This window comes from Anguilla anguilla, chromosome 16 (assembly GCF_013347855.1).
Source record: "Anguilla anguilla isolate fAngAng1 chromosome 16, fAngAng1.pri, whole genome shotgun sequence".
NCBI lineage: Eukaryota > Metazoa > Chordata > Actinopteri > Anguilliformes > Anguillidae > Anguilla > Anguilla anguilla.
In genome coordinates, this window is record NC_049216.1 from 4,665,950 (window position 1) to 4,688,789 (window position 22,840).

The 22,840-nt window shown below is 44.5% G+C and overlaps 2 protein-coding genes across 6 annotated transcripts in view; both read right to left on the minus strand.

The window, feature by feature from the left end:
* The window catches only part of hps5 (HPS5 biogenesis of lysosomal organelles complex 2 subunit 2), a 28,349-nt gene extending 14,591 nt beyond the window's left edge, over nucleotides 1-13,758 (minus strand). For 4 of the 5 annotated variants that reach the window (XR_004762786.1, XR_004762785.1, XM_035395645.1 and 1 more), the window contains exons 1-13: nucleotides 13,601-13,758; nucleotides 9,877-10,003; nucleotides 9,236-9,346; nucleotides 8,475-8,539; nucleotides 5,778-5,970; nucleotides 5,087-5,217; nucleotides 4,194-4,412; nucleotides 3,785-3,856; nucleotides 3,336-3,424; nucleotides 3,045-3,223; nucleotides 2,295-2,453; nucleotides 1,653-1,812; nucleotides 1,046-1,160 (exon numbers count right to left, since the gene is read on the minus strand). Coding sequence is in view for 3 of the 5 variants with exons in the window: in XM_035395645.1 (XP_035251536.1) it covers nucleotides 1,046-1,160; nucleotides 1,653-1,812; nucleotides 2,295-2,453; nucleotides 3,045-3,223; nucleotides 3,336-3,424; nucleotides 3,785-3,856; nucleotides 4,194-4,412; nucleotides 5,087-5,217; nucleotides 5,778-5,970; nucleotides 8,475-8,539; nucleotides 9,236-9,346; nucleotides 9,877-9,984 (1,601 nt within the window). In the remaining 2 variants the exon portion in view is untranslated. The remainder of the gene's footprint in view (nucleotides 1-1,045; nucleotides 1,161-1,652; nucleotides 1,813-2,294; nucleotides 2,454-3,044; nucleotides 3,224-3,335; nucleotides 3,425-3,784; nucleotides 3,857-4,193; nucleotides 4,413-5,086; nucleotides 5,218-5,777; nucleotides 5,971-8,474; nucleotides 8,540-9,235; nucleotides 9,347-9,876; nucleotides 10,004-13,600) is intronic. The other variant, XM_035395646.1, reaches the window with a different exon arrangement.
* A 4,043-nt stretch (nucleotides 13,759-17,801) lies between these two features.
* On the minus strand, nucleotides 17,802-22,288 carry LOC118215173 (zinc finger protein 883-like). Its single transcript, XM_035395650.1, has 2 exons — nucleotides 21,840-22,288; nucleotides 17,802-20,200 (listed from the first exon to the last, which is right to left on the minus strand). The coding sequence occupies exon 2, from the start codon at nucleotides 20,165-20,167 to the stop codon at nucleotides 18,143-18,145; it is 2,025 nt and encodes a 674-aa protein (XP_035251541.1). The 5' UTR covers nucleotides 20,168-20,200; nucleotides 21,840-22,288; the 3' UTR covers nucleotides 17,802-18,142.
* Nucleotides 22,289-22,840: the final 552 nt, after the last annotated feature.

A 22,840-nucleotide genomic window follows, 5' to 3' on the forward strand; every position in this document is an offset into this window, starting at 1 on the left:
GAATCAAAACGGTCGAGCTTACGCATGCCTTTGCATATCTTTCTCACTAAGGAATTTGACTGGTCAAAAGTCCATCCCTGTCACCCGTTTGGCTGCATCGCCAGATCAAAACAAGGCCAAAGGTTCCATTTTTATCCTCTCAGCATGAAATGTAATATTTGGCTACTGTGACAGCCAGATGGATCTTGAACTGTAGTTGTTAAAATATGCGCATATCACATATTTTCCCATGGATTACCAATGTTTTCCAATTATGATGCCATTTTGTCGACACTCTTAAGGACTGTTTTGTCATTCAGGGGTGATATGTTGAGGAAGGAGATGAACAAAGGGCTAATGGGAGGAGCTTTTAGGGGGCAGGGGGCGGGGCTTAACCTCTGATAGGCTGACGGGAGGAGTTATGGGCCTGGGGCAGGGCTTACCTGTGATAGGCTGATGGGAGGAGTAATGGGCTTGGGGCAGGGCTTACCAGTGATAGGCTGATGGGAGGAGTAATGGGCTTGGGGCAGGGCTTACCTGTGATAGGCTGACGGGAGGAGTAATGGGCTTGGGGCAGGGCTTACCAGTGATAGGCTGATGGGAGGAGTAATGGGCTTGGGGCAGGGCTTACCTGTGATAGGCTGATGGGAGGAGTAATGGGCCTGGGGCAGGGCTTACCTGTGATAGGCTGATGGGAAGAGTAATGGGCCCGGGGCAGGGCTTACCTGTGATAGGCTGATGGGAGGAGTAATGGGCCTGGGGCACGGCTTACCTGTGATAGGCTGATGGGAGGAGTAATGGGCCCGGGGCAGGGCTTACCTGTGATAGGCTGATGGAAAGAGTTATGGGCCCGGGGCAGGGCTTACCTGTGATAGGCTGATGGAAGCAGGGCTTAACCAGTGATAGGCTGATGGGAGGAGTAATGGGCCCAGGGCAGGGCTCACCAGTGATAGGCTGATGGAAGTGGGGCTTAACCAGTGATAGGCTGATGGGAGTAATGGGCCCGGGGCAGGGCTTACCTGTGATAGGCTGATGGGAGGAGTGATGGGCCCGGGGCAGGGCTTACCTGTCTCTGACGGCCTGTAGTGCCACACGGGGGGGTTTGGGGCGGAATGAGAGAGGGAGGTGGAACTGCAGGCCGGCCTCAGAGCGATCGGGCTCGGGGCGCTCGGGTGGCTGATCTGAGCAGAGGGGCGGAGCCCGGGGGGGGAGGCGGAGTGGGTGAGGGGTGGGATGCAGGGGGGGAGGAAGCGGAGGGATGGGGATAGAGGAGCAGGGAGGTGGAGAAATGAAGGGATGAAGGTGAGAGAATGACGCAGGCAAACCACGCACAGGAAGCTCAGACACAGGAGGAAAACTACTCAAATACAACAAACTGATGACCATGCTGTGGAAAACACAGTGGATGTAACTGGTTTTGTGTTTCTTAAAAAAATGTAAAAAAAACTTTCATGCAACATTTTGGTTCATTGATATCACAAATGTAATAAAGATCAAATTAATACAAAAAAACATAGAATGTGCATATATATGAAATCTGAATGTTGAATTGGAAGTTGGAATGTAACTTTTACACTAAGGCACCCACAACGCCCACAAATTCTGGAAAGTTACGAAAGAGACTGAATGCGAGGTTGCACCTTTTTTGGCCTAACAAAAAGAACGCCACTCACCCTGATCCACTGGCTCGTCCTCCTGAATAAAGCTAAATTCCTTGAGCCGTTCCTCTTCTAACATTGATTGGCTAACAAGGGAGCTTGTCTCTTCATCCGATTGGCTACCCCTGCGGCTGATGACCCGATAGATCCCACAGTCCAGCACATTGAAACTCTCCTAGACAACAAACCCTTCGTGAATCTTCAACAATACAGTTACAAGTAAAATAACATTTCTAAAATACATTGATAAAAAATAACTATCTTCAAAAATTAGTCAGATTTTTCTAGTCCTTCAGAAAGCTCATGAAGCTCCAGTCCCATATTGTACAGGGGGAACACAGTTTAAGAACAGCAAATCAATTGTGCTAATAGTACTATGCTCTCTGTCACTGCCAGAGAAAGTGTCCTATATATATTTACAATATAAACTGTTAACATAGAACATTAGAAAAATTGAATTAGCACAATTTAGTGAATAGCACCACAGCACACTTCTGAGCGTATAACTCTTTAGCCCCCAGATTTGAGGAGTGACAATAATGTCAACTGGTAATCTGGACAAAGGTAGTGCAAATTTTTTTTTTCAATTCTGTAAATTTTGTGACTAGATCTCGCCCGTTAATATTTCTAGCCTTCTTAATCGGCATTCAGACTGACGTGTGACGAGATGCTGCTTCTTCGGCTGCTGGAGGCGGAGTCCAGGGGCTCCAGCTTGGCGATGACTTCCTCCAATTGGCTGATGAGGTCTTGGTGGGTGGAGTTGCTGAGCTGTGACCTCAGGTACTCCAGGCGGTCGATGGGAAGTATCTTCCTTACCTGTGATGTAAATGGTAAATGGACTGCATTTATATAGTGCTTTTATCCAAAGCGCTTTACAATTGATGCCTCTCATTCGCCAGAGCAGTCAGGGGTTAGGTGTCTTGCTCAAGGACACTTTGACACGCCCAGGGTGGGGTTTGAACCGGCAACCCTCCGACTGCCAGACAATCGGTCTTAGCTATGTCGCTCCTGGTGAGGGGTGTGGCGAGAGATCAGCTGGGGTCTAATGGTAGGGGTACTAAACGCAGGTTCGAGTTCTAGTGTGGCATTAAGCTGCTACATGGAAACTCAAGGGGTTTGCTGGGTACATCATCCTAAGGCACTGTTCTAGCCCACGGATCTGGTTTGGAAGCCAGACCCACAGGGCAATGCATAATTGCTGCTAGCATCGCCCAAGGAAGGAAGTATTTCATTCGGCCAGGATTACATTCTCTCATTGCACACTAGCGACCCCCTACTGGTAGACACAGGCACCCGCGGTCCACCAGTAGAGCCTTCCACAAGCGCTTCCCTCCAAGTCGAGCCGCGACTCGCAAAACTGTAGCGTGGTAAAAAAAAAAAAAAAAAAAAGCGTAGCGCCAGCCTTACCCTGCAGGGGGCGACGGCGTGCTGGAACATGCAGCAGACGGCGGCGGCCAGCGGCCAGGACTCCCGCCGCAGCAGCCGCTCCGCGCAGCGCTCGGCGGGCAGCAGCGAGAGGTGCGACAGGCGCCCGTCGCCGTGGAGACAGAACAGCTCGCTGCGGAAGACCGCCACGTCCACCACATCTGCGAACGGGGGGTGGGGGAGGGGGGGTAGGAGAGGGGAAACAGGAGGTCAGCGCCACAAGGTCGTCCCCTCACCCTCAGACGGAAGGTCACGGAAGGACTCGTCCCTCACCTTTAATCTCCGTCCAGAGCAGGACTTGACCACTCTGAGGTACGAAGATGTACATGGCAGAGTCAGTCCAGGTCAGCAGGTTCTGATCGCTGCGGGAACACAGACAATTCTCAGAGTACTGCTGGTATGCGTGTAAATACACACACACACACACACACTTACACAGACACAAACAGCAGACAGCCACTACAGAACTCACCCTCACTCACACACTCGTGTGTGCTTGCACTTGGTCTCACATACACACACACACAAACTCACACACACACACACAAGCACACACACTTACAGAGACACAAACAGCACACAGCCACTACAGAACTCACCCTCACTTACACACTAGTGCTTGCAATTGGTCTCACACACACACACACACACACACACACACACAAACACATTTTGCTTTTCTAGCTGAGGATTCCAGGCAGGCAGCTGGCACACGCCGGTACCTGAGACACAGCAGTCTGGGGAAAGCGATGGACTGGGGGCGCCGCTGGGCCGGACTGTACTGAGGGTCACACCTGGGAACACACACGCGGTAGGGAGGGGGTCAGAGTGGGAGAGAGGGTTCGGGCAGAGGGGGGGTACCTGTAGGAGACGAGTGGGAGAGAGGGGCAGGAAGAGTGGGGGTACCTGTAGGAGATGAGTGTGAGAGAGGGGCAGGAAGAGTGGGGGTACCTGTAGGAGATGAGTGGGAGAGAGGAGCAGGAAGAGTGGGGGTACCTGTAGGAGATGAGTGGGAGAGAGGGGCAGGGAGAGAGGGGGTACCTGTAGGAGATGAGTGGGAGAGAGGGGCAGAAAGAGGGGGGGTACCTGTAGGAGATGAGTGGGAGAGAGGAGCAGGAAGAGTGGGGGTACCTGTAGGAGATGAGTGGGAGAGAGGGGCAGGCCAGCAGCTGTTTAAACTGGTGTGTGCTCAGAACCTCTCCGCTGAAATTGGCCTCCCACACGCGGGAGCCGGGGCGTGCACAGTAGAGCAGAGGGGGCTGGCTCGCTCCCAGGCCACGCCCCTGCGGGAAGAAGCAGGCCCCGTACTCGCCATCCCTCTCCTTATTGCCCACCCGCCAGAACTTCTCCCTGTAGAGCAGAACGGCCTGGTCAAATATACTCAACACAGCCCCACACTCGCAACCCAACACAGCCACACTCACAACCCAACACAGCCCCACTCTCAAGCCAACACAGCCACACTCACAACCCAACACAGCCCCACTCTCAACTCAACACAGCCACACTCGCAACCCAACACAGCCCCACACTCGCAACCCAACACAGCCACACTCGCAACCCAACACAGCCGCACTCTCAACTGAACACAGCCACACTCGCAACCCAACACAGCCCCACTCTCAACTAAACACAGCCCCACTCTCAACCCAACACAGCCCCACTCTCAACTCAACACAGCCCCACACTCGCAACCCAACACAGCCACACTCTCAACTGAACACAGCCACACTCGCAACCCAACACAGCCCCACTCTCAACTCAACACAGCCACACTCGCAACCCAACACAGCTGTGCGCAAAACCCAACACTGCAGCACACGCAAGTCAACACATCTCCCCTCACAACCCAATACAGCTGCACTCATAACCCAACACATCTCATCTCACAACCCAACAAAGCCACACTCACAAGCCAAAACAGCCGCACACAACCCAATGCAGCCCCACTCACTACCCAACAAATTTCCCCAGCACCGGACCTCCGGTAGCAGCACAGGCGTACTGGGCTCGGCGGGACCCACCTCTCCGTGTCACACAGGTAGCAGCGGCTGAGAGAGGACACCAGGAGCCGGTTGTCCTGGAAACCCAGCTGCACCACGCGCGAGTCCACCGTGGTGATGGTCTGAACGGGGAAGATGACGAACGCGGACCCCTGCGAACACACAAGCGGCACGGCGATCTTTTCCCCCTGCCAAACAGCAATTCCGCTCCCCCCCCACCCCGCTAAAACAGAACCCAGATAAATGCAGGCAGGCGTACATCGGGGCGGCAGGAAAGCAGTCTTCCAGGTTATGGGCTGCTGGGGCACACCTCACGGCGATACAGCACAGAGAGTCCGGCACTTTCCAGGGTTTTCCCAGAGAAATAACGACGATGGCAATCCACACAGAATTCTGATACGGCGCCACACATCCACGTAATAAAGCCACAAACGTGTTCTGCTTTCCTTCAAGGGATGCCTGATAATAACAGTATCACATCAGTGTCGGCCGCTCATAGGGAACATTTAAGCATCGTACCGTGTGTGTAAGGCTACACGATACACATATTACAATGGGATATATTTCAGACATTTTACATGTACGCCTACTCAGTAAATAATTATTCAGCAAAAACTACAGATTTCCCACAGTAGTGAAGTGTAAAATCTGCGGAGCGGGGGACCGCGGTCAGGTGGTCGGCGCGTTTACAGAGCGAGGCCGTGTCCCCTACCTTTCCCAGTTTGGAGGACCCGGCGCGGAGGAAGGACACTTTCCCGCCGGCGTCCCCGACGAACACGCGGAGCGCGGCGCTGTCCCAGCAGAGCGCCGTCACGGCGCCGCCCCGATGCTCCCAGGACACCGACACCCGCTCGGGGCGCCCTCTCCGCTCCAGCTGAAGCTCCCACACCACCACCAGGCCCTGACTGAGATAAGACACCACCTTAACACCACCACCAGGCCCTGACTGAGATAAGACACCACCTTAACACCACCACCAGGCCCTGACTGAGATAAGACACCACCTTAACACCACCACAAGGCCCTGACTGAGATAAGACACCACCTTAACACCACCACCAGGCCCTGACTGAGATAGGAAACCACCTTAACACCACCAGGCCCTGACTGAGATAAGACACCACCTTAACACCACCAGGCCCTGACTGAGATAGGAAACCACTTTAACACCACCAGGCCCTGACTGAGATAGGAAACCACCTTAACACCACCACCAGGCCCTGACTGAGATAAAACACCACCTTAACACCACCAGGCCCTAACTGAGATAAAACACCACCTTAACACCACCAGGCCCTAACTGAGATAAGAAACCACCTTAACACCACCAGGCCCTGACTGAGATAAGAAACCCCCTTAACACCACCTTAACACCACCAGGCCCTAACTGAGATAAGAAACCACCTTAACACCACCAACAGGCCCTGACTGAGATAAGAAACCCCCTTAACACCACCTTAACACCACCACCAGGCCCTGACTGAGATAAGAAACCCCCTTAACACCACCTTAACACCACCAGGCCCTGACTGAGATAAGAAACCCCCTTAACACCACCTTAACACCACCAACAGGCCCTGACTGAGATAAGAAACCCCCTTAACACCACCTTAACACCACCAACAGGCCCTGACTGAGATAAGAAACCCCCTTAACACCACCTTAACACCACCAACAGGCCCTGACTGAGATAAGAAACCCCCTTAACACCACCTTAACACCACCAACAGGCCCTGACTGAGATAAGAAACCCCCTTAACACCACCTTAACACCACCAGGCCCTGACTGAGATAAGAAACCACCTTAACGCCACCATAACACCACCAGGCCCTGACTGAGATGAGAAAGCTTCTTAACATCACCTTAACACCAACAGCCCCTGACTGAAATTGAAACTGAAAACTCCTCAGAAACACCTTAACACCCCACCAACCTCTGACTGAGATGAGAAAACTCCATAACATCACCTTATCACCATCATCACCAGGCTCTGACTGAAAATGAAAACTCCTGCACACCACCACCTCAATACCACCACTAGCCCCTGACTGTGAAAAAGACTCCTTAACAGACACACTGCTGGCCTACACAAGCCTGGATCTGTTCCATTCAAATAAATGTGATGTTTTGGGACATATTTTTCGGTTCACTGGGGCTTGCTTTGACTTCCAACTGCTTTCCGGAAGTTATACATCATCTTCTTCTATTCATCCTTATCATTATTATTATTGGAATTAGTAAAGTAATCTTAGTATATTTTACTTGCTAGGATTTAGCCGTAGTTATTGCTCGCTGACAGCCATTATTTATTTCTCAAAACATAACAGAGAACAGGATATTTAAAATAGTAAAATTACTGAGATACTAGTAAGTAGACACACGCTCTCAGATTCCTGGCAAGCAAGTGTGGATTTGCTCTTTTAACTTGTCTGTGATTGGCACAGAAGTGTCAGATGATGGTCCAGACCAATGAGAGTCGAGAGAACCGTGAAGAAAAATGGAATAGCACTGAGGAGCTAAAGGTGTGCCTAGGCAATTATTTAACTTAACCCATTGACAAGCAGGTTTTTTGGAATGTTTTTTTTCAAAATACTAAGTCGGTGTTCTAGAACTCCGTTGCTTTCCGTTATCAGAAGTGATTGTTCCATTATCATTAGAATGTTCAGTTAGGAACATTATAATTATATACTTGTGATCTTACACCCGAAAAGGTTAAATTTTCAATACAATATGCTGCTACACAGTCCAATTTAGCAATCAAAATGACATTTCCTAATGACATTTCACCCCACACTAGACTTCTGTTCTTGCTTTCCCATCCTGTTGACTGCATTTTTGTGCTTAAAGTCCCCAACCACATGCATCAGCATGTGACAAGCAATTTAACTGCGTCCGCCATTTTCTGATTGCACCGAGACCAGAAAAAAGCATAACAACACGTTCAGACATAGTTTCAAAGAAGCACTCAATTCACTGAAAGACTCACAAAACATTACTGCCCGAAGCAGGACTTTTGGGAAACAGGTCAAACATGCAACCTCAGCTCACCACACACACACTTTCACACACCCTGCGGAACTAATGTTCAACTTTCCAGACCACACACAAACATAGCCTAAAGCGTAGTTTACAACTCACTGCAAAAATGAAGGTGTCGCAGGATGTTTGCTATTTATACCTGAAATGTTCTGTTGTAATTGGACGTTTTGTAAACTGTCCAATTACACTGCACAATAAACCATGACGTGGTTCGCCACATGACAAAATTATAGCGGTACAGGACATTGAAAAAGGTGTCGCTTGACATTTTTTTTCCAGTTGAAAATCCGTCATTTTTGTCGAGCAATACTGGTCGAAAGCGTCATGTGACAAAATTTAAATTAGGCTTTAACACGGTGCTGCCGTTACCTCGTAGCAACAGCAACAAAGTCGTCATCGTGGGGGCAGCAAGCGACCTGCGTGATGGATCCTTCCTGAGCAGAGGAGGACAGAGCATTTTAACCTATCGGCTCTCTGTGTGTGTCTGCTTGAGCGCAGCTGTGTCACATCTGAATTTGGATGGCAGGGCACATCAGAAACATCTGTTTGAGGTTATACTACAATAACAATTTTGCTATTCATCAGACGCTTTTAGCCAGAGCGACTTACAAAGTAGCATAACATCAGGAGTGAACGTTCGACCCTGGAAGCGTCAATGATTAACTTCTAAGTGCCATGAAAATCAAGAATGTGCATCGACAGTAAAGAATGGCCTAAAGAGCATACATCTCACTTAAAGAAAACAACGTAAGTACATAGTGGGAAAGTGATAAAGTGTAGTATGTACGTTAGCATGGACTATGTCAAGTGCTGTGGCTAGAGACGTGTAAAGTATCCTGTGTGTAAGGGGTGGAGGTGTGGAGTACCTTGTGTGTAAAGTGTACAGGTGTGGAGTACCTTGTGTAGGGTGAGGGGTGGGGGTGTGGTGCATCTTGTGTGTAATGTGTAGAGGTAAAGTGTAGAGGTGTGGAGTACGTTGTGTGTAAAGTGTAGAGGTGTGGAGTACCTTGTGTGTAAAGTGTAGAGGTGGGGGGTACCTTGTGTGTAAAGCATAGAGGTATGGAGTACCTTGTGTGTAAAGTGTAGAGATATGGAGTACCTTGTGTGTAAAGTGTAGAGGTGTGGAGTACCTTGTGTGTCAGAATGAGCCGTTGTTTCCAGCCCTCCCTCTGAATGAGGTGCAGACCCCCGGCAGAAGTACCCAGCGCTAACCACTTCCTGGACACTGCCAAGCAGGTGCACTGAAATGCAGAAAAGAGTGGTGGAAGCACTGCATTGCCGTGTACCAGGTCAAGAACGCAGAGCACTGAACTACTAATCGCTTTGGCTGCAAGTGCAACATGTATTAGCAGCACAGTTAAACACTTAAACAGTAGAACGCAAGGAGAACAATCCCATCCCACTAGCAGCAAGCAAGAAACAGATACTGTAAGCTACCGTGAATACAAAGGTCAAAATAGAAAACCGTGAATGTCATTATTTTGAACGTGAAAGACTTTTGCTTTTAGAAGTCTAAAATAAAGACCAAACACACTGCTCAATGAAGCAAAAAAAAAACCTATACGCAACTCGCGTGTGCGATACAGGGTGATACAGGGTGATGCAAGCTGTACAGTCTGTCAGACCGCACTAATCAAACACCGTCTGCCAGCACCAGTCATGAAATCTCCAGCAGCGAGCACTGGCTTGTATTGAGTGTAACTGGACCCTTCGCTCTGCAGGAAACCAACAGCTTTGTAACAGACAGGCCCCCTCGATGCTCTGGTCATACCTTCAGCCGGCCGGAGTCCAGGCGCAAGGCAGCAAGCAGGGGGTCCAGGCAGTCGAACTCGGCCAGGACATGGCTGTAGGCCTCTGGCACGACGGGCAGAGAGGGCATGGTGATCACCTCTCACCTGCTGGGGAGGAGAGAGACCGATTTTTTCATGTTCCATATTCTTTTTTAAATTATTGTTCAACTTTGCCCTCATTGTTGCACATAATTTTTTACGCATTACATGACATTACACAAGCTAACATACACAAATACCAGATGCGCACACACACCCAGACCCACACACGCACACGCACACACACAGACACGTATTCCATATACATGATTGTTCTTTTTTGTTGTATTTCTTCATGGTTTGGCAGTGTGTATCCATGTCATGCCAACAAAGCTCACTTGAATTTGAATTTGAGATCAAATAAACAAGGACCATGTCTGAAACGGCCTGCTTGTCTACTACTGAGAACACAAGCTGCATGCAACTTACATACTCAACAGTATGCAATTAAACCATTTCGGACACAGCCATGGGTCATGTGTCAGCCAAGGCAAACTGGTCGCAAACTCATCTAAACACCGCTGAGTGGATAACATTTGTTTGGTAAAGAGTAGATATAACTGTATATGCTATCAGTTCCCTTTCAAGTTCCTGTCCACAGTTCCGGTGATTGAGTATCTGTGATTTTGTATCTGTTGTCCCTCCCTTTCTTTGTAACATCACTGATCTGAAGCAGCTGCTGATTGATGCGGTGAAGTTTGAGCCACAAGTTCCCGGCCTTGAGTTTCTGCGTTTAAGTTCCTCCAGAGAGTTCCTGCGTTTAAGTTCCTCCCGAGAGTTCCTGTGTTTAAGTTCCTCTTGACAGTTCCTGTGCTTGCAGTCCAGAGCTCCTGTTCTCACATTTCACTACATTCAGGAACTGAGAAGATGGCCCTATCTTATCTTATACACCTTATCTTTTTAGATACCATCCATTTACTTAGCTGCATATTTACTGAAGCAATTCTGGCATGAGAACCTTGTCCAAGGGTACAACGGCAGTGACCCACCAGGGAATCAAATCAATCTCTCAGTTATAATCCCATTTCACAAACTATAACACTCCCCTGCCACCCTGTTAAGGGGTCCCCCAGGATTAGGTGTTAAGTTTCTGTCTACAGTCCCCGTGCAGAAATTCCCAGGCCACAGCCCCTGTATTTAAGTTCCAGTCTAGAGTTTCTGTTATTAAGTCACTGTCTAGAGCTCCTGTGCACAACTTCCCTCGAGTCCCAGGGCTTGGAGACCCTTGTGGTAATCAAGCTCTGGTCTAGCTAGCTGCTGGTAATGTTTTACTTGGACAAAACACGAAGAATACGCTACATTGCGGTCGTGACAAGCAGTCATGGCAGAGCATCACAGCTTTCGAGAGAAGCAACCGCACCATCATATGTTCCCTGTTTCCCTTTTGATGGGAGCTTCATTGGCAGCTGAAGGTTACCCATCAGCAAACTAACTTCATTCATGCAGTCTTCTTTCCCTTGACCCTGCATCACCCCCTCAATTATCAGTTTAGCGTTTATCTGTTTTCAATATGCTGTACAATAACCCCTAGCTAGCCACAAAATAATAAAAACTTGAAGATCTACAGCTGTCCTAACAGCCTTCTCATTTCATTTTAGCTCTCATGCACATCTCTGTCTGCCATCATATGACTCGAAAAAAGGTTTCTGAATTAGATTTGGGAGTGGGATGAATGCCAATTGCAAAATTAAGTTAAAAAGAACACTTAATCTGACCGGGTGGAATAAAAATTAAAATTAGGCCTACTTAATATGACGTATGATTAGGAACACCAGTTTATCTTGTGTAATTCATTCATACCTCTTTAAGAGGGTGACGGAGCCTTCTTGTCAGGTAAGTATCACATTGCACCTTCCCCAGCAACCTACATCAATTAAGTTCAGAAAATGTGCAAACAAAAGCCTACACCCACACCGGCCCTAATGCTATGTTCTGCAAATGACTTGAGGAAGACAGCGCAGCTCCAGGGACTAACTCCAGTTCTGAGGCCAGTGCCTTGGTCAAGGCGTACACCTATTCTCACGTACATGTCTTTGGTGTGGGAGGAAACCGGAGAGCCCAAAGAAAAACCCACACGAACACAAGGAAGACATGCAGAGAGGATATGGCTGGCCAAAACTCACCCACACCAGTATCATTCTTGTGAGGCTACAGTGCAGAGGCTAGGTGTGATGTCCATTTCCAGATCCGCAAACCTGGAACACTGTGTCACACTATCACGCTTCCATGGAGTGTGCCAGAGCAACTTTATGCTTGGACAATACTTGAAAATCCAGTTGACTGCTCTGATGAATTTGCTAGAATCTGGGAAACTGCTAGCCCAAATGCCCCTTGCGAGTACCACAGTGTGAGCATTGCAAGCTAAACAAACTGAATTATGACATCAGCCCCCAGAATTTCATTGTATGCTTTCAACACATACCCTAAATTAGCAGTTACACTGTAGAAATCAAACTCAATTTCACTAGGCACTGTTTGATGCTATTCATGACTGTGGTGTAGTTTACAGTGTCAAAGTACAAGGTATGGGCAAGAATAACTTATAAAGTGGATGAAATGCATTTTCCTTGCAGAACAACTAAAATGTGCAAAACACAATTGTCTGTGGACTCCTCTGATAAGACATGCTGTCAGCTGACTTGACCAGTTCCTCCATTTCTTACATGCATATTCAAACTGCACTTAATTTAGGCTCTGTAAACTTTTTTTCAATTTGAATATTTGCACTCAATAATGCATCCATTAAATCTTGTACGACATCTGTCCTCTCAACTGTCCAGCAAACGTAGCCATTCCACGGTCAACAAATCATGTTGACTTCGTAGCGTTTGTACACACAAACCAGACAATACAACCTTTTCTATAATAAGATGGGCTAGGTGGACGGCGCGCCCAATTGTTATTCAGACAGCAGCGTCCAACGGGACAGAGTGAGTAGGGAAATTCAGGGAAATTCCGTGGCGCGACCGCGCATTAATCCAGTTGATGTAGAATGCGAAGTGCTATGCACGCTAGAATGTGAGCATCACGGGACTCCGGTCGCAGTAAAACAAATAATACTAGCCGACGAGCTAGCTTGCTCGCAAGCTACTCACAAGCAAAACCTCGCGAAAGAACTAGTAAACATTAGCATTATATTATGCATTATTTAAAAAGCGTGTACATTTCAAAATTAACTTCACCTACACGCATAGCTTTTTAAAAATTCATTTTGTTAGTATTAGCTGATGAGCATTTGACTAAAGTTAGCCGCATGTCAATAAATCACGCTGATTGAAAAGTCTTGCTGGCATCTATTTAGTAGAGCAGCAAAATCTCAGCTTGACACATACACAGAAAAACAAGTTAGCAAGCTCGTATGTAAGGGAAACTAAAAAGCAACACCGCCTTTAGTTCACTTAAAGGCGAATAAATGTGTTGATGACACGAGTTATCGTAGCACAGTGTTTCGCTAACTTAGTGGTGTCTAATTAGCTAAGATATTTAGCAACGTTACACCTGATTTATGAAATATGAATTTCTCTTCCAACAGCTAACAGTGTTAGTTACCTATCAACATCAATTCTAATACAATCGACCAGTTTGCTAGCTTGTAGGGAAGTCAGTCACTGACAAGAGCGAAACCCTTCCACTGAATGGCTATAATTTCTTGTAAAGTGAACTCACCTGTCATTACCAAACGAATTATATATTCTTCTTATGTGATTTCCAAAGTTAAATGGTATGCCTCGTACAGTTAAATCGGTAACAAAGAAGTTATAGCCTACTGCTGAGGAATTTCCTTTAAACCAGCTGATCTGCTGCGGGACACTTCCCACTGCCCCCAACCGGTACTACTTCTCAAACTCAACTCCGAAGGAGCGGATTAATATATATAGAAAGGCTGTAAGCGGCATTTCCGTAATATTAGAAAAAACACGTGTTTCAAACAGTTTTCATTTTGCTTTCTCACACGGGTTGTTTGTGTATAAACACGTTACTGTTTTGGTAAGCTTTTCTCACGTTTAGAAAACGAAGAAAACTCTAACTATTCTTGGACTGCGTTGTACTGTCAAGTATAGGGCATCTGCAGGCGTATGCATCCAGGGTCCTGCAGACTCACCGGGAGTTGTATGTTCCATTAATCGATTGCAACCCGATATGTTCCAACCCTTGTCCAAAGCAAAGCACTTAGCTATATAACGTAATTATTATTGAAACTGGTGGTAACTGTGACCTGTAGCGGTCAAACAAATAGGCTATTTTCGTTAAATGTGCCTTAGTTGTAAAATGTCGTCGGTATTATGGAATTGGTGTCTTTCGACATGTGTGAGGTTTCAACATGTCTGAATAACACCTACATGCAACGCTTGTGGCCTTCAGACATTGTGTAATGTGTCTTAAAACACAAATGCAAATAAAGACGTATTGAATTGTTCCCCACTGGTTCAGGACCTACCTACAGAACAGGAATTATTTTATCTCTATTGATGACTTGGTTTCTGAAAACGTCAGAATTTCATGTGTTCTTCCACAGAGTTCAACCCACGGTCCTCTTCTATTGAATCGGGAGCATACTGGGAACATGTTCCCAGTGTGGGAGTGCATCTATGTTCCCAGGGTCATAGGACCTTGGGAACATAGGACCCTTTGACATGTTCCCATTATGTGCCATATAAATCCAGGGAACCTAGGACCCTGGGAACATAGGAATGACCCCATCAAGCTAAGAATAGTGGTGTCATTGTGGATGCTGACCTTAATTTTAAGTCATATCAGTAGTGTCACAATATCAGTATTTTTATCACCTTAAAAAAAAGAGCTTTGTACAAAAAACCAGACTTAGAGAAACTGATGCATGCTTTTATTACTAGTAGATTGAACTACTGCAATGGCCGCCTCGCTGTGAGACGACTCCAGCTCCTTCAGGATGCTGCAGCCAGAATTCTGACTGAAACTAGGAAAATATATCACATTACACCTGTACTAAGATCACTGCACTGGCTTCCTGTAGCCTCAAGAATTGATTTTAAGATTTTACTTTTTGCTTATAAAGAATTGAATGGCCTGGCTCCACAGTATATTTCTAACCTGCTTGTGGGTTATGAACCAACCAGGTCCCTGAGGCCATCTGGCACAGGCCTTTTAGTAGTTCCTGAGGTAAAAGATCTGGTGAAGCTGCTTTCTGTTATTATGAGCCCACATACTTATACAGCCTCCGGGACTATTTAAGACTGGCTCCAACTCTTGCCAATTTTAGGAGAGGGCTCAAAACTGTCCTCCTTTCCATGGTGTTTGACTAATGCTTTTTCATATATATTGCATTCATATTTTAATTTCTTTTTCTCTTTAATTTATCAATGTGTATGCAGTCCGTGTTTGCTTTCCCATGTATATTTCATGAATCAGTTTAACTTCTCTTTTTTCTTTTTGTATATGTATATATGCAAGCGTGCATTTTGTATAAAGCACATTGGAATTCTTTGCGTAAGAAATGTGCTATACTTGAACTTGAACTTTAGCTGCCTGGCTACATGATTCTACTGGCAAAAGTATAATTATAATATTAAGCTTTAATGCTTACATTATGGATCTTGGTACTCTGGCACATAATACAGGATTTCGTTCAAGACCCAGCTTGTTCATTATGACAGGTAGGCCTTTGAAACAGACCTTATAATTCATTACATTACAGGCATTTAGCAGACACTCTTATCCAGAGTGACTTACACAACGTTTTACACAGCATTTACATTTATACATTATATATACAGTAAGATATATACTGAAGCAATGCATGTTAAGTGCCTTGCTTAATGGTACGACAGCAGTGTCCTACCTGGGAATCGAACCTGTGACCTTTAAGTTACAAGACTAGCTCCTTACCCATTATAATACACAGACGCAAAGTGTAGGCTAAGTCAGGAAAGTTATGGAAAGTCCTAAACTAGAAGTGAAGCAGTGCCCCCTTCCTGATTTCCTCTATTATTGCATGTGTCACACTGAATGGTTTCAGAGTTTTAGAACAAAAAATGAGACAAAGGGAACTTGATTAAACATAAAAGTTAAAGTTAAAAAAAAAAAAAACCATATTATAAGTAAGATAAGATGATTTTGCTCCTAGGGTGAAAATCTTTGTTGTCATTAGGGTAACATAGCCAGTTAGCTAATTCGGTCACCCTCTTGCCAACTGGAGGTTTTTGTGGTTTTTCACCCCCTTGGGAGCAAAATATAATTGTAGTCAGTTTTCCTTTATTGTTACGTGCTGTAGTTTATTATAATCTGGTAATCTTATAATCTAAATTAAACATTTCCTAGCACATGGGTTCCTTCAGTCATTGCTATTTAGTAAAAGCTAGCTAAGTTAGTTGATTATAACCAGAGTGATTCTGCAGCAGGTAGTCATTTTTTGTGTTATTTATTCAAAATTTAATGTCAGCTAAAAGTGCCTTATTTTTTCCTCTCTGGTTTATGTTGCTAGTTGTCTGGAGCCACCCATGCGATTTTAAGTTGTGGTCTTGGTGCCTCCGTCTCGGCAGTAACTTACACGAGACATTGGGAGAGACAGGGTGATAGTTTGGGGGTAAAAATGTAGCCAAAGCTGTGTGAGGGTTGCAGGATGATCGCGCTTCTGGAAAGCGATTACCAGGGGAAGTTCTGGAGGACAAGATTCTTGATCATGAGGGCCAGCTTGCTGGACTCCAGACTGCAACTGGTAGAGTCCCCAGGAACTGATTAGCACGTCCTTTAATTTTCAGAGATGTTTTGGACAGATTTTTGACCTCCAGATATCTTAAGACCCCTATACTGATGAAAAGATAGTAGTTCCCACTTAAAATTTATGGAAAGGCACAACATGCTTTTAAAATAATCTACTCTGTGCACATGCTATACCAACAAATAAAATTTTAACATCTATATTAATCAGGAGTGCCTTGATTTTTTCCTGTTCTCAATACCAATTACCATGTTTATTTCCATAAACAGAATCTGTTCAAAAAATCCTTTTAAAACAAATGCATTACTGTAAATCTTTCAGTCTTCAAAGTACAAGATAATGACATTTCTTAAAGAATCGGGCATATTATAGTCCACAAGACTTTGAACATAATGAAAATGCAATTCCAGTCTGTCCCAGTCAGTTGGCAGTTTTTCAGTTAGCCGTCCAAAACCTTGTTTGTGTAATTTCCAAGGACAGTGAATATCCACTCCATGGTTCCAGTAAATTTACAGATATTATTTCTGGGCAGAAAATTCTGAAGTGGCAGCAGTCAGTATCACTATCAATACTGATATTACCATCAGCAAGTGATGCGAGGGAAAACTCAGCACCAATTTACTATACAACAAGAAAGGTTTGCTATAAAAACCACAGGGCATAATCCATTGCATTACATTACATTGCAATTGAATTTTTCCATTTGAAAACTGTAGGGAAGAGGGCCAGTCATGTAGTAAATTGTTTATCAGTTCCTTACGGAAGCCCTATAGCAAAATAATTTTGCTGCTGGCAATTTTGTGTTGTTTAACCATTTGTATTGAACAATTCAATTTCAAGAATTGTGGTTGATAATTTCTATTAAACTAGGTGCAGTGTTTTGGCTGTTTGTTTTTTAGTTGTGTTCATTTAGGGAATGACCATGTAGAAAATAAACAAAAAAATGTTCCCCTTGTATTTCTCACATGAACAAACTTCCCACATGGGTAACATCCAGTTTCAGTCCTCTTCTTAAAAAACCATTGGCGGTTGAATATAATGAATATGTGTATGTATCCATCTGTATGGATAACTAGACGGGGAACAAAATATCTCCTTCTACACATGTGCAGCCTTTTACCCAAATGCATTTTATGGAAACACTGAAATAAGATCTGAAACACTCCCCAGTAATTTTGCAGATTTTCATTTTTATGAATGTCAGGTGGCCAAGAAAACTATTTAAACACTTCCCATACTAAGTATAGTTTTTCCACCTCAATGCATTCTCGAGCATCAGGAAAACGCTTCTCACATATTACATTTGTATGCAAATCATCTGGTGGTTACTGAAATAAAATAATTAAAAAAAAAACACTTATTACAATGATTATGTTTTGGGCTTTTCACCTGTATGAATTCTCTGGAGGACATTTAAATTAGATGTAGTAGTAAAACACTTCTCACACTGATTGCATTTGTAGGACTTTGTACCTGTGTGAAATTTTATGTGTATCCATAAATACGATGCTTCAGTAAAACGCTTCGCATTTGTTGGCTTTTTCTCCTGCATGAATTCTCTGATGAATTTTTAAATCAGCTTCTTTAAAAAAACACTTTGCACACTGAGTACATGTGTAGGGCTTTGCACTTGTATGGACTCTCTGGTGGTAACTTAAACTAGCTTTATGAAGGAAAAGCTTCTCACAATGATCACATTTGTAGGGCTTTTCACCTGTATGAATTTTCTGGTGGGAACGAAAACCTTTACTTTGCGAAAAACACTCCCCACACTGAGTACAGGTATAAGGCTTTTCACCTGTATGAATTCTCTGGTGGCAATGCAAAGAATTTTTACGAGAAAAACACTTTCCACACTGATCGCATTTGTGGGGTTTTTCACCTGTATGAACCTTCTCGTGGGAACGTAAACCACTATTCACTGAAAAAGACTTCCCACATTGAGTACAGGTGTAAGGCTTTTCACCTGTATGAATTCTCTGGTGGTAATCCAAAGAAACTTTACGAGGAAAACACTTTCCACACTGATCACATTTGTGGGGCTTTTCACCTGTATGAATTTTCTGATGGTCACGAAAATTATTTTTCATCAAAAAACTCTTCTCACACTGAGTACACGTGTAAGGCTTTTCACCTGTATGAATCATCTGGTGCATACGTAAAGTATAATTAGTAGTAAAACACTTCTTGCACTGATGACATTTATAGGGCTTTTCACCTTTGTGAATTTTCACGTGTGACCATAAACAAGAAGGTTTAGCAAAATGCTTCTCACACTGATCACATTTGTAAGGCTTTTCTCCTGTATGAATTCTCTGATGTTTTTTTAAATCAGCTAATTTAAAAAAACACTTTGAACACTGAGTACATATGAAGGGCTTTAAACCTGTATGAACTGCCCGATGGGAACTTAAACCAGATTTATGGAAAAAACGCTTCTCACAACAATCACATTTGTAGAGCTTTTCACCTGTATGAATTTTCTGGTGGGAACGTAAAAGAAAACTCTGCGAAAAAGACTTCCCACATTGAGTACATGTGTAAGGCTTTTCACCAGAATGAATTCTCTGGTGGTAATCCAAAGAAACTTTACGAGGGTAACACTTTTCACACTGATCACATTTGTAGGGCTTTTCACCTGTATGAGTTTTCTGATGGTCACGTAAATTACATTTCATCAAAAAACTCTTCTCACACAGAGTACACGTGTAAGGGTTTTCACCTGTATGAATCATCTGGTGCATACGTAAAATATAATTAGTAGTGAAACTCTTCTCACACCGAGTACATTTGTAGCGCTTTAAACCTGTATGACTTTTCAGATGTTTACGTAAATAAGATGCTTCAGTAAAATGCTTACCACGCTGAGAGCACTTATGGGGCTTTTCACCAGTATGAATAGCCTCATTTTGTATGAATTTGGATGGCTTATTAAGGTATCTCACATGCTGGGTGGAACTGTACTGTTCTTTACCTTGTGTTATACCATATGGATTTGGCTCTCCTCCATATTGCCTTGGTTCAGTCTGGCATTTGAGATCAACACCAGTGCCATTAAGCACAGTATTCATGAGATCACTCACTAAAATTTCACTGGATTCAAACTTCATGTTATCAGACTTGATATCAACGCATTTAATATCTTGCAAGTCGCTGCAGTGTTCTGCCTTGAGGTGGCCTCCACAATCAGCCTCTGTTTTGACGTGGTCAGGATGCAGATGGGTCAGGCATGCCAACTCCGTAAAGTCCGGGCTCTCTGTCTTCAGGTTCTCGGTGCTGGTGGGGCCCAGATGGGTTTCTCCTTTCGTCAGCGGTGTGTCTATGTGGCATACGTCACCGACGCTGCTGTGCACCGTAACGCACTCTGGCCGCAGTGCGTCGAGTCCTGGTGTGGTACACTTTCCGTCCGACTCTGACATGTGGACAGATTCCAGTCCACCGAGTTCCTCTTCTTTCGGTCTGAACCTGTGGTGCTCAGTGAGCTCTGGCAGTGTTGTCTCAGTTTCCTGTCTCTGACAGACACCCGTCCGCATCATATTACTGCTCAAAGGTGTGCAGAAGTGCAGCTCCTGGAGGGAAACATGGGGATGGATTTAGCTTTAAACTGGTCTAACAGCTGATAATTGTATTTATACCCATTTGTGCCTGAATTGGATTTTTACTCCAAATTTGGTTCATGAAGTTATATTCACCCATGCGTCTCAGATCATTCTAGCCAAATAAACTGGATCTAGCCCTTAACTGTCATGCTATGAGATGAGCTTTTTGGCTTCAAAGATGTCCATACTCCTCTGTCTGGAACTCGTAATCTAAGCTTTCTGGGTTTTTTTTTTAAAACTTAGTTAGCCTACTATAAATCAATGATAGGGGAAATAACCTTGTATAAACTCCTTCACTGGCCAGTTTCTCCTGCTGGCCTAAGTGAATTGTCTGTCAGAGCGGGATCTTTAAAAATGCCAGCCGCTTAAATTAAATGTCAGCTATTTTAAATCTATTGTGAAATTAACACATTTAATCCTGTAGTTGGCTACACAATAACATGTGATAACAAAACAATACATAATACTCTACAAATTAAACGTTTCTTGGAAGAGGTTCCAATGATTCAAACAACTTTTAGGCTATAGGGGAGAGCGGGGAAATAACTAAAGCCTTTCGTATTTGGCTAAATTCTGAAAATATTACTAGAGATAGAGTCATCGTTTTTTTTAATACAAACAACCTACATCCCGATATACAATTCAATAGCAATCTGACCGAAAGTACGGAGTGAAACGTTACATTTAACCCCGAGGTTAGGGTAAAAACGAACACAACACGGGGTACACCTAACAGTCTTATTAGCTTTAAGCGGTGCAATGGGTAGCATTATCGCCTCACAGCAAGGAGGTCCTCGGTGCGAATCCGGCCTGGGCCTTTCTGTGTGGGGTTTGCATCTTGCATGGGTTTCCTCCCACAGTCCAAAGACATGCAGGTAGGTTAATGGGAGACTCTAAATTGCACATACGTATGAGTGAATGGTGTGTGTGCCCTGCAATAGATTGGCGCCCTGTCCAGTTTCTGAAACAATGATTGTTTTGGTCCAGAAGTCTTGGAAAAATATTTATTAAAATGTGCATATTTTATGGCATAATGCACATTTTTCAATCTGCTTTCCATATGAAACGTAATGTTCATCACTCGAGTTTCAATACCATCGAGAACGTTTTATTTTGACTTCAAAAGACCGATATTCCCCATTCGAACCCTCAAGCGCACATGCCAAATCTGGCCAATACTTGCCCATTTAGGGGCTACCCTATTTAACAGCCCACTGACAGGGGGCGGTTAGCAATCCCAGCAAGCTAGCATGCTATAGAGTAGACCATTACAGGCATTACCATCAAAACTATGCGATCTGTTCATCATTAAGACTGTTTACGACTACAAATATTTGAATTCCTTGACATACACAGAATATAGTAGCCGAAAAACACTTCCGGTAATATTTTTTGCTTACTCAAAACAGACTTTTGGCAGTATCTCCCGAGATATTTATTAAACGCTCTCTCCGTTCGTTGGAGACAAAGAGATCGCGTTTTTAGCGAACAGTGGCTCCATCCGGGGCACTTCAGCTAATGTTAAACTGTTAGTTTACAGATTTCGTGCAATGGGGAATGAAAAAAATAAAATAAAAATAAATAAATATAAAGCCCATTTAAGCCGTACCCGTATTCTCACTTGTTGATTTGCTTCCTTGATAGTTGGCTAATTCCACAGCCATTTAATTGATCCTCAGCGCGTGCTCCAACAGTCGCATAATCTAGGCTGGGTCCTTCGAACGGCGAACGTAACGAGCTGCATCACCACATCTTCGTGTAACGATTCGTTTATTTGGTTATCTTTACTGCTTGCAGGCAGGTTCTATGAGCATTTCTCCACGAAGGCAATGCAAACAGTTCAGAAAAAGACCGACAGCTAAACTGGGAATGCTGCGCAGGGTTTGCACGGTTTTTCCTGACAAAGCAGCCCAATGGCCAATCAAAACCAGCCCACTGGCCACCCTGTTTCTCGACGTGGTTTTTTCACCAATCTAAGGCTCTGGATCTGGGATCTGTATCATATCGGGATATGTATCATATCGCGACTCCCATATTGGAATACGAAGCGTATCATGAGCTACCTGCCAGTAGTTTGTGTGTGGGCCTATTGCACTTCAGGATAACATATAAGGGTTAAAACAAAATACTGTTCTATTAAAAAAAGCAATGTGATTTTCAGGAATACATCAGTTTATTGGCAGTCAACAGGGTAACAGATTGCAAATATTTAAAAGCACTTAGCTGGTGTATGTTTTTTTTGATACATTGATACATCGTTTTCTAGTGTTTGTTAAATGTTTGTATTAGCTGACATTAATACACAAACTTTAGATACCATTTAACTATAGTTCCCCGAAAAGTAAGGGAAGAGTTTGTTAACTACAGGATAATAATGTGTACATTTTCTACCTTGATTGATGGAAAGAAGCTTTGTCTGCATGTGTGGAAGCTGGCAGCTGTACTCCCCAGAGACGATGGTTCAACAAAAAGTGGACCATAAACATGGAAGAGTTTTGAGGAGACTCTCAGGAAAACACCTGCCTTCAACTCCAGCCCAACTCCTAATCCAAAGGTCAAGAAAAGAAAAAAACCTAATTAAAAAATGCAGGTGGAGAAGCAGAGAGAGAA

Coding starts and splice junctions, on each gene's coding strand:
- LOC118215173 (XM_035395650.1), bottom strand. CDS start 20,167: ATGATGCGGACGGGTGTCTGTCAGAGACAGGAAACTGAGACAACACTG.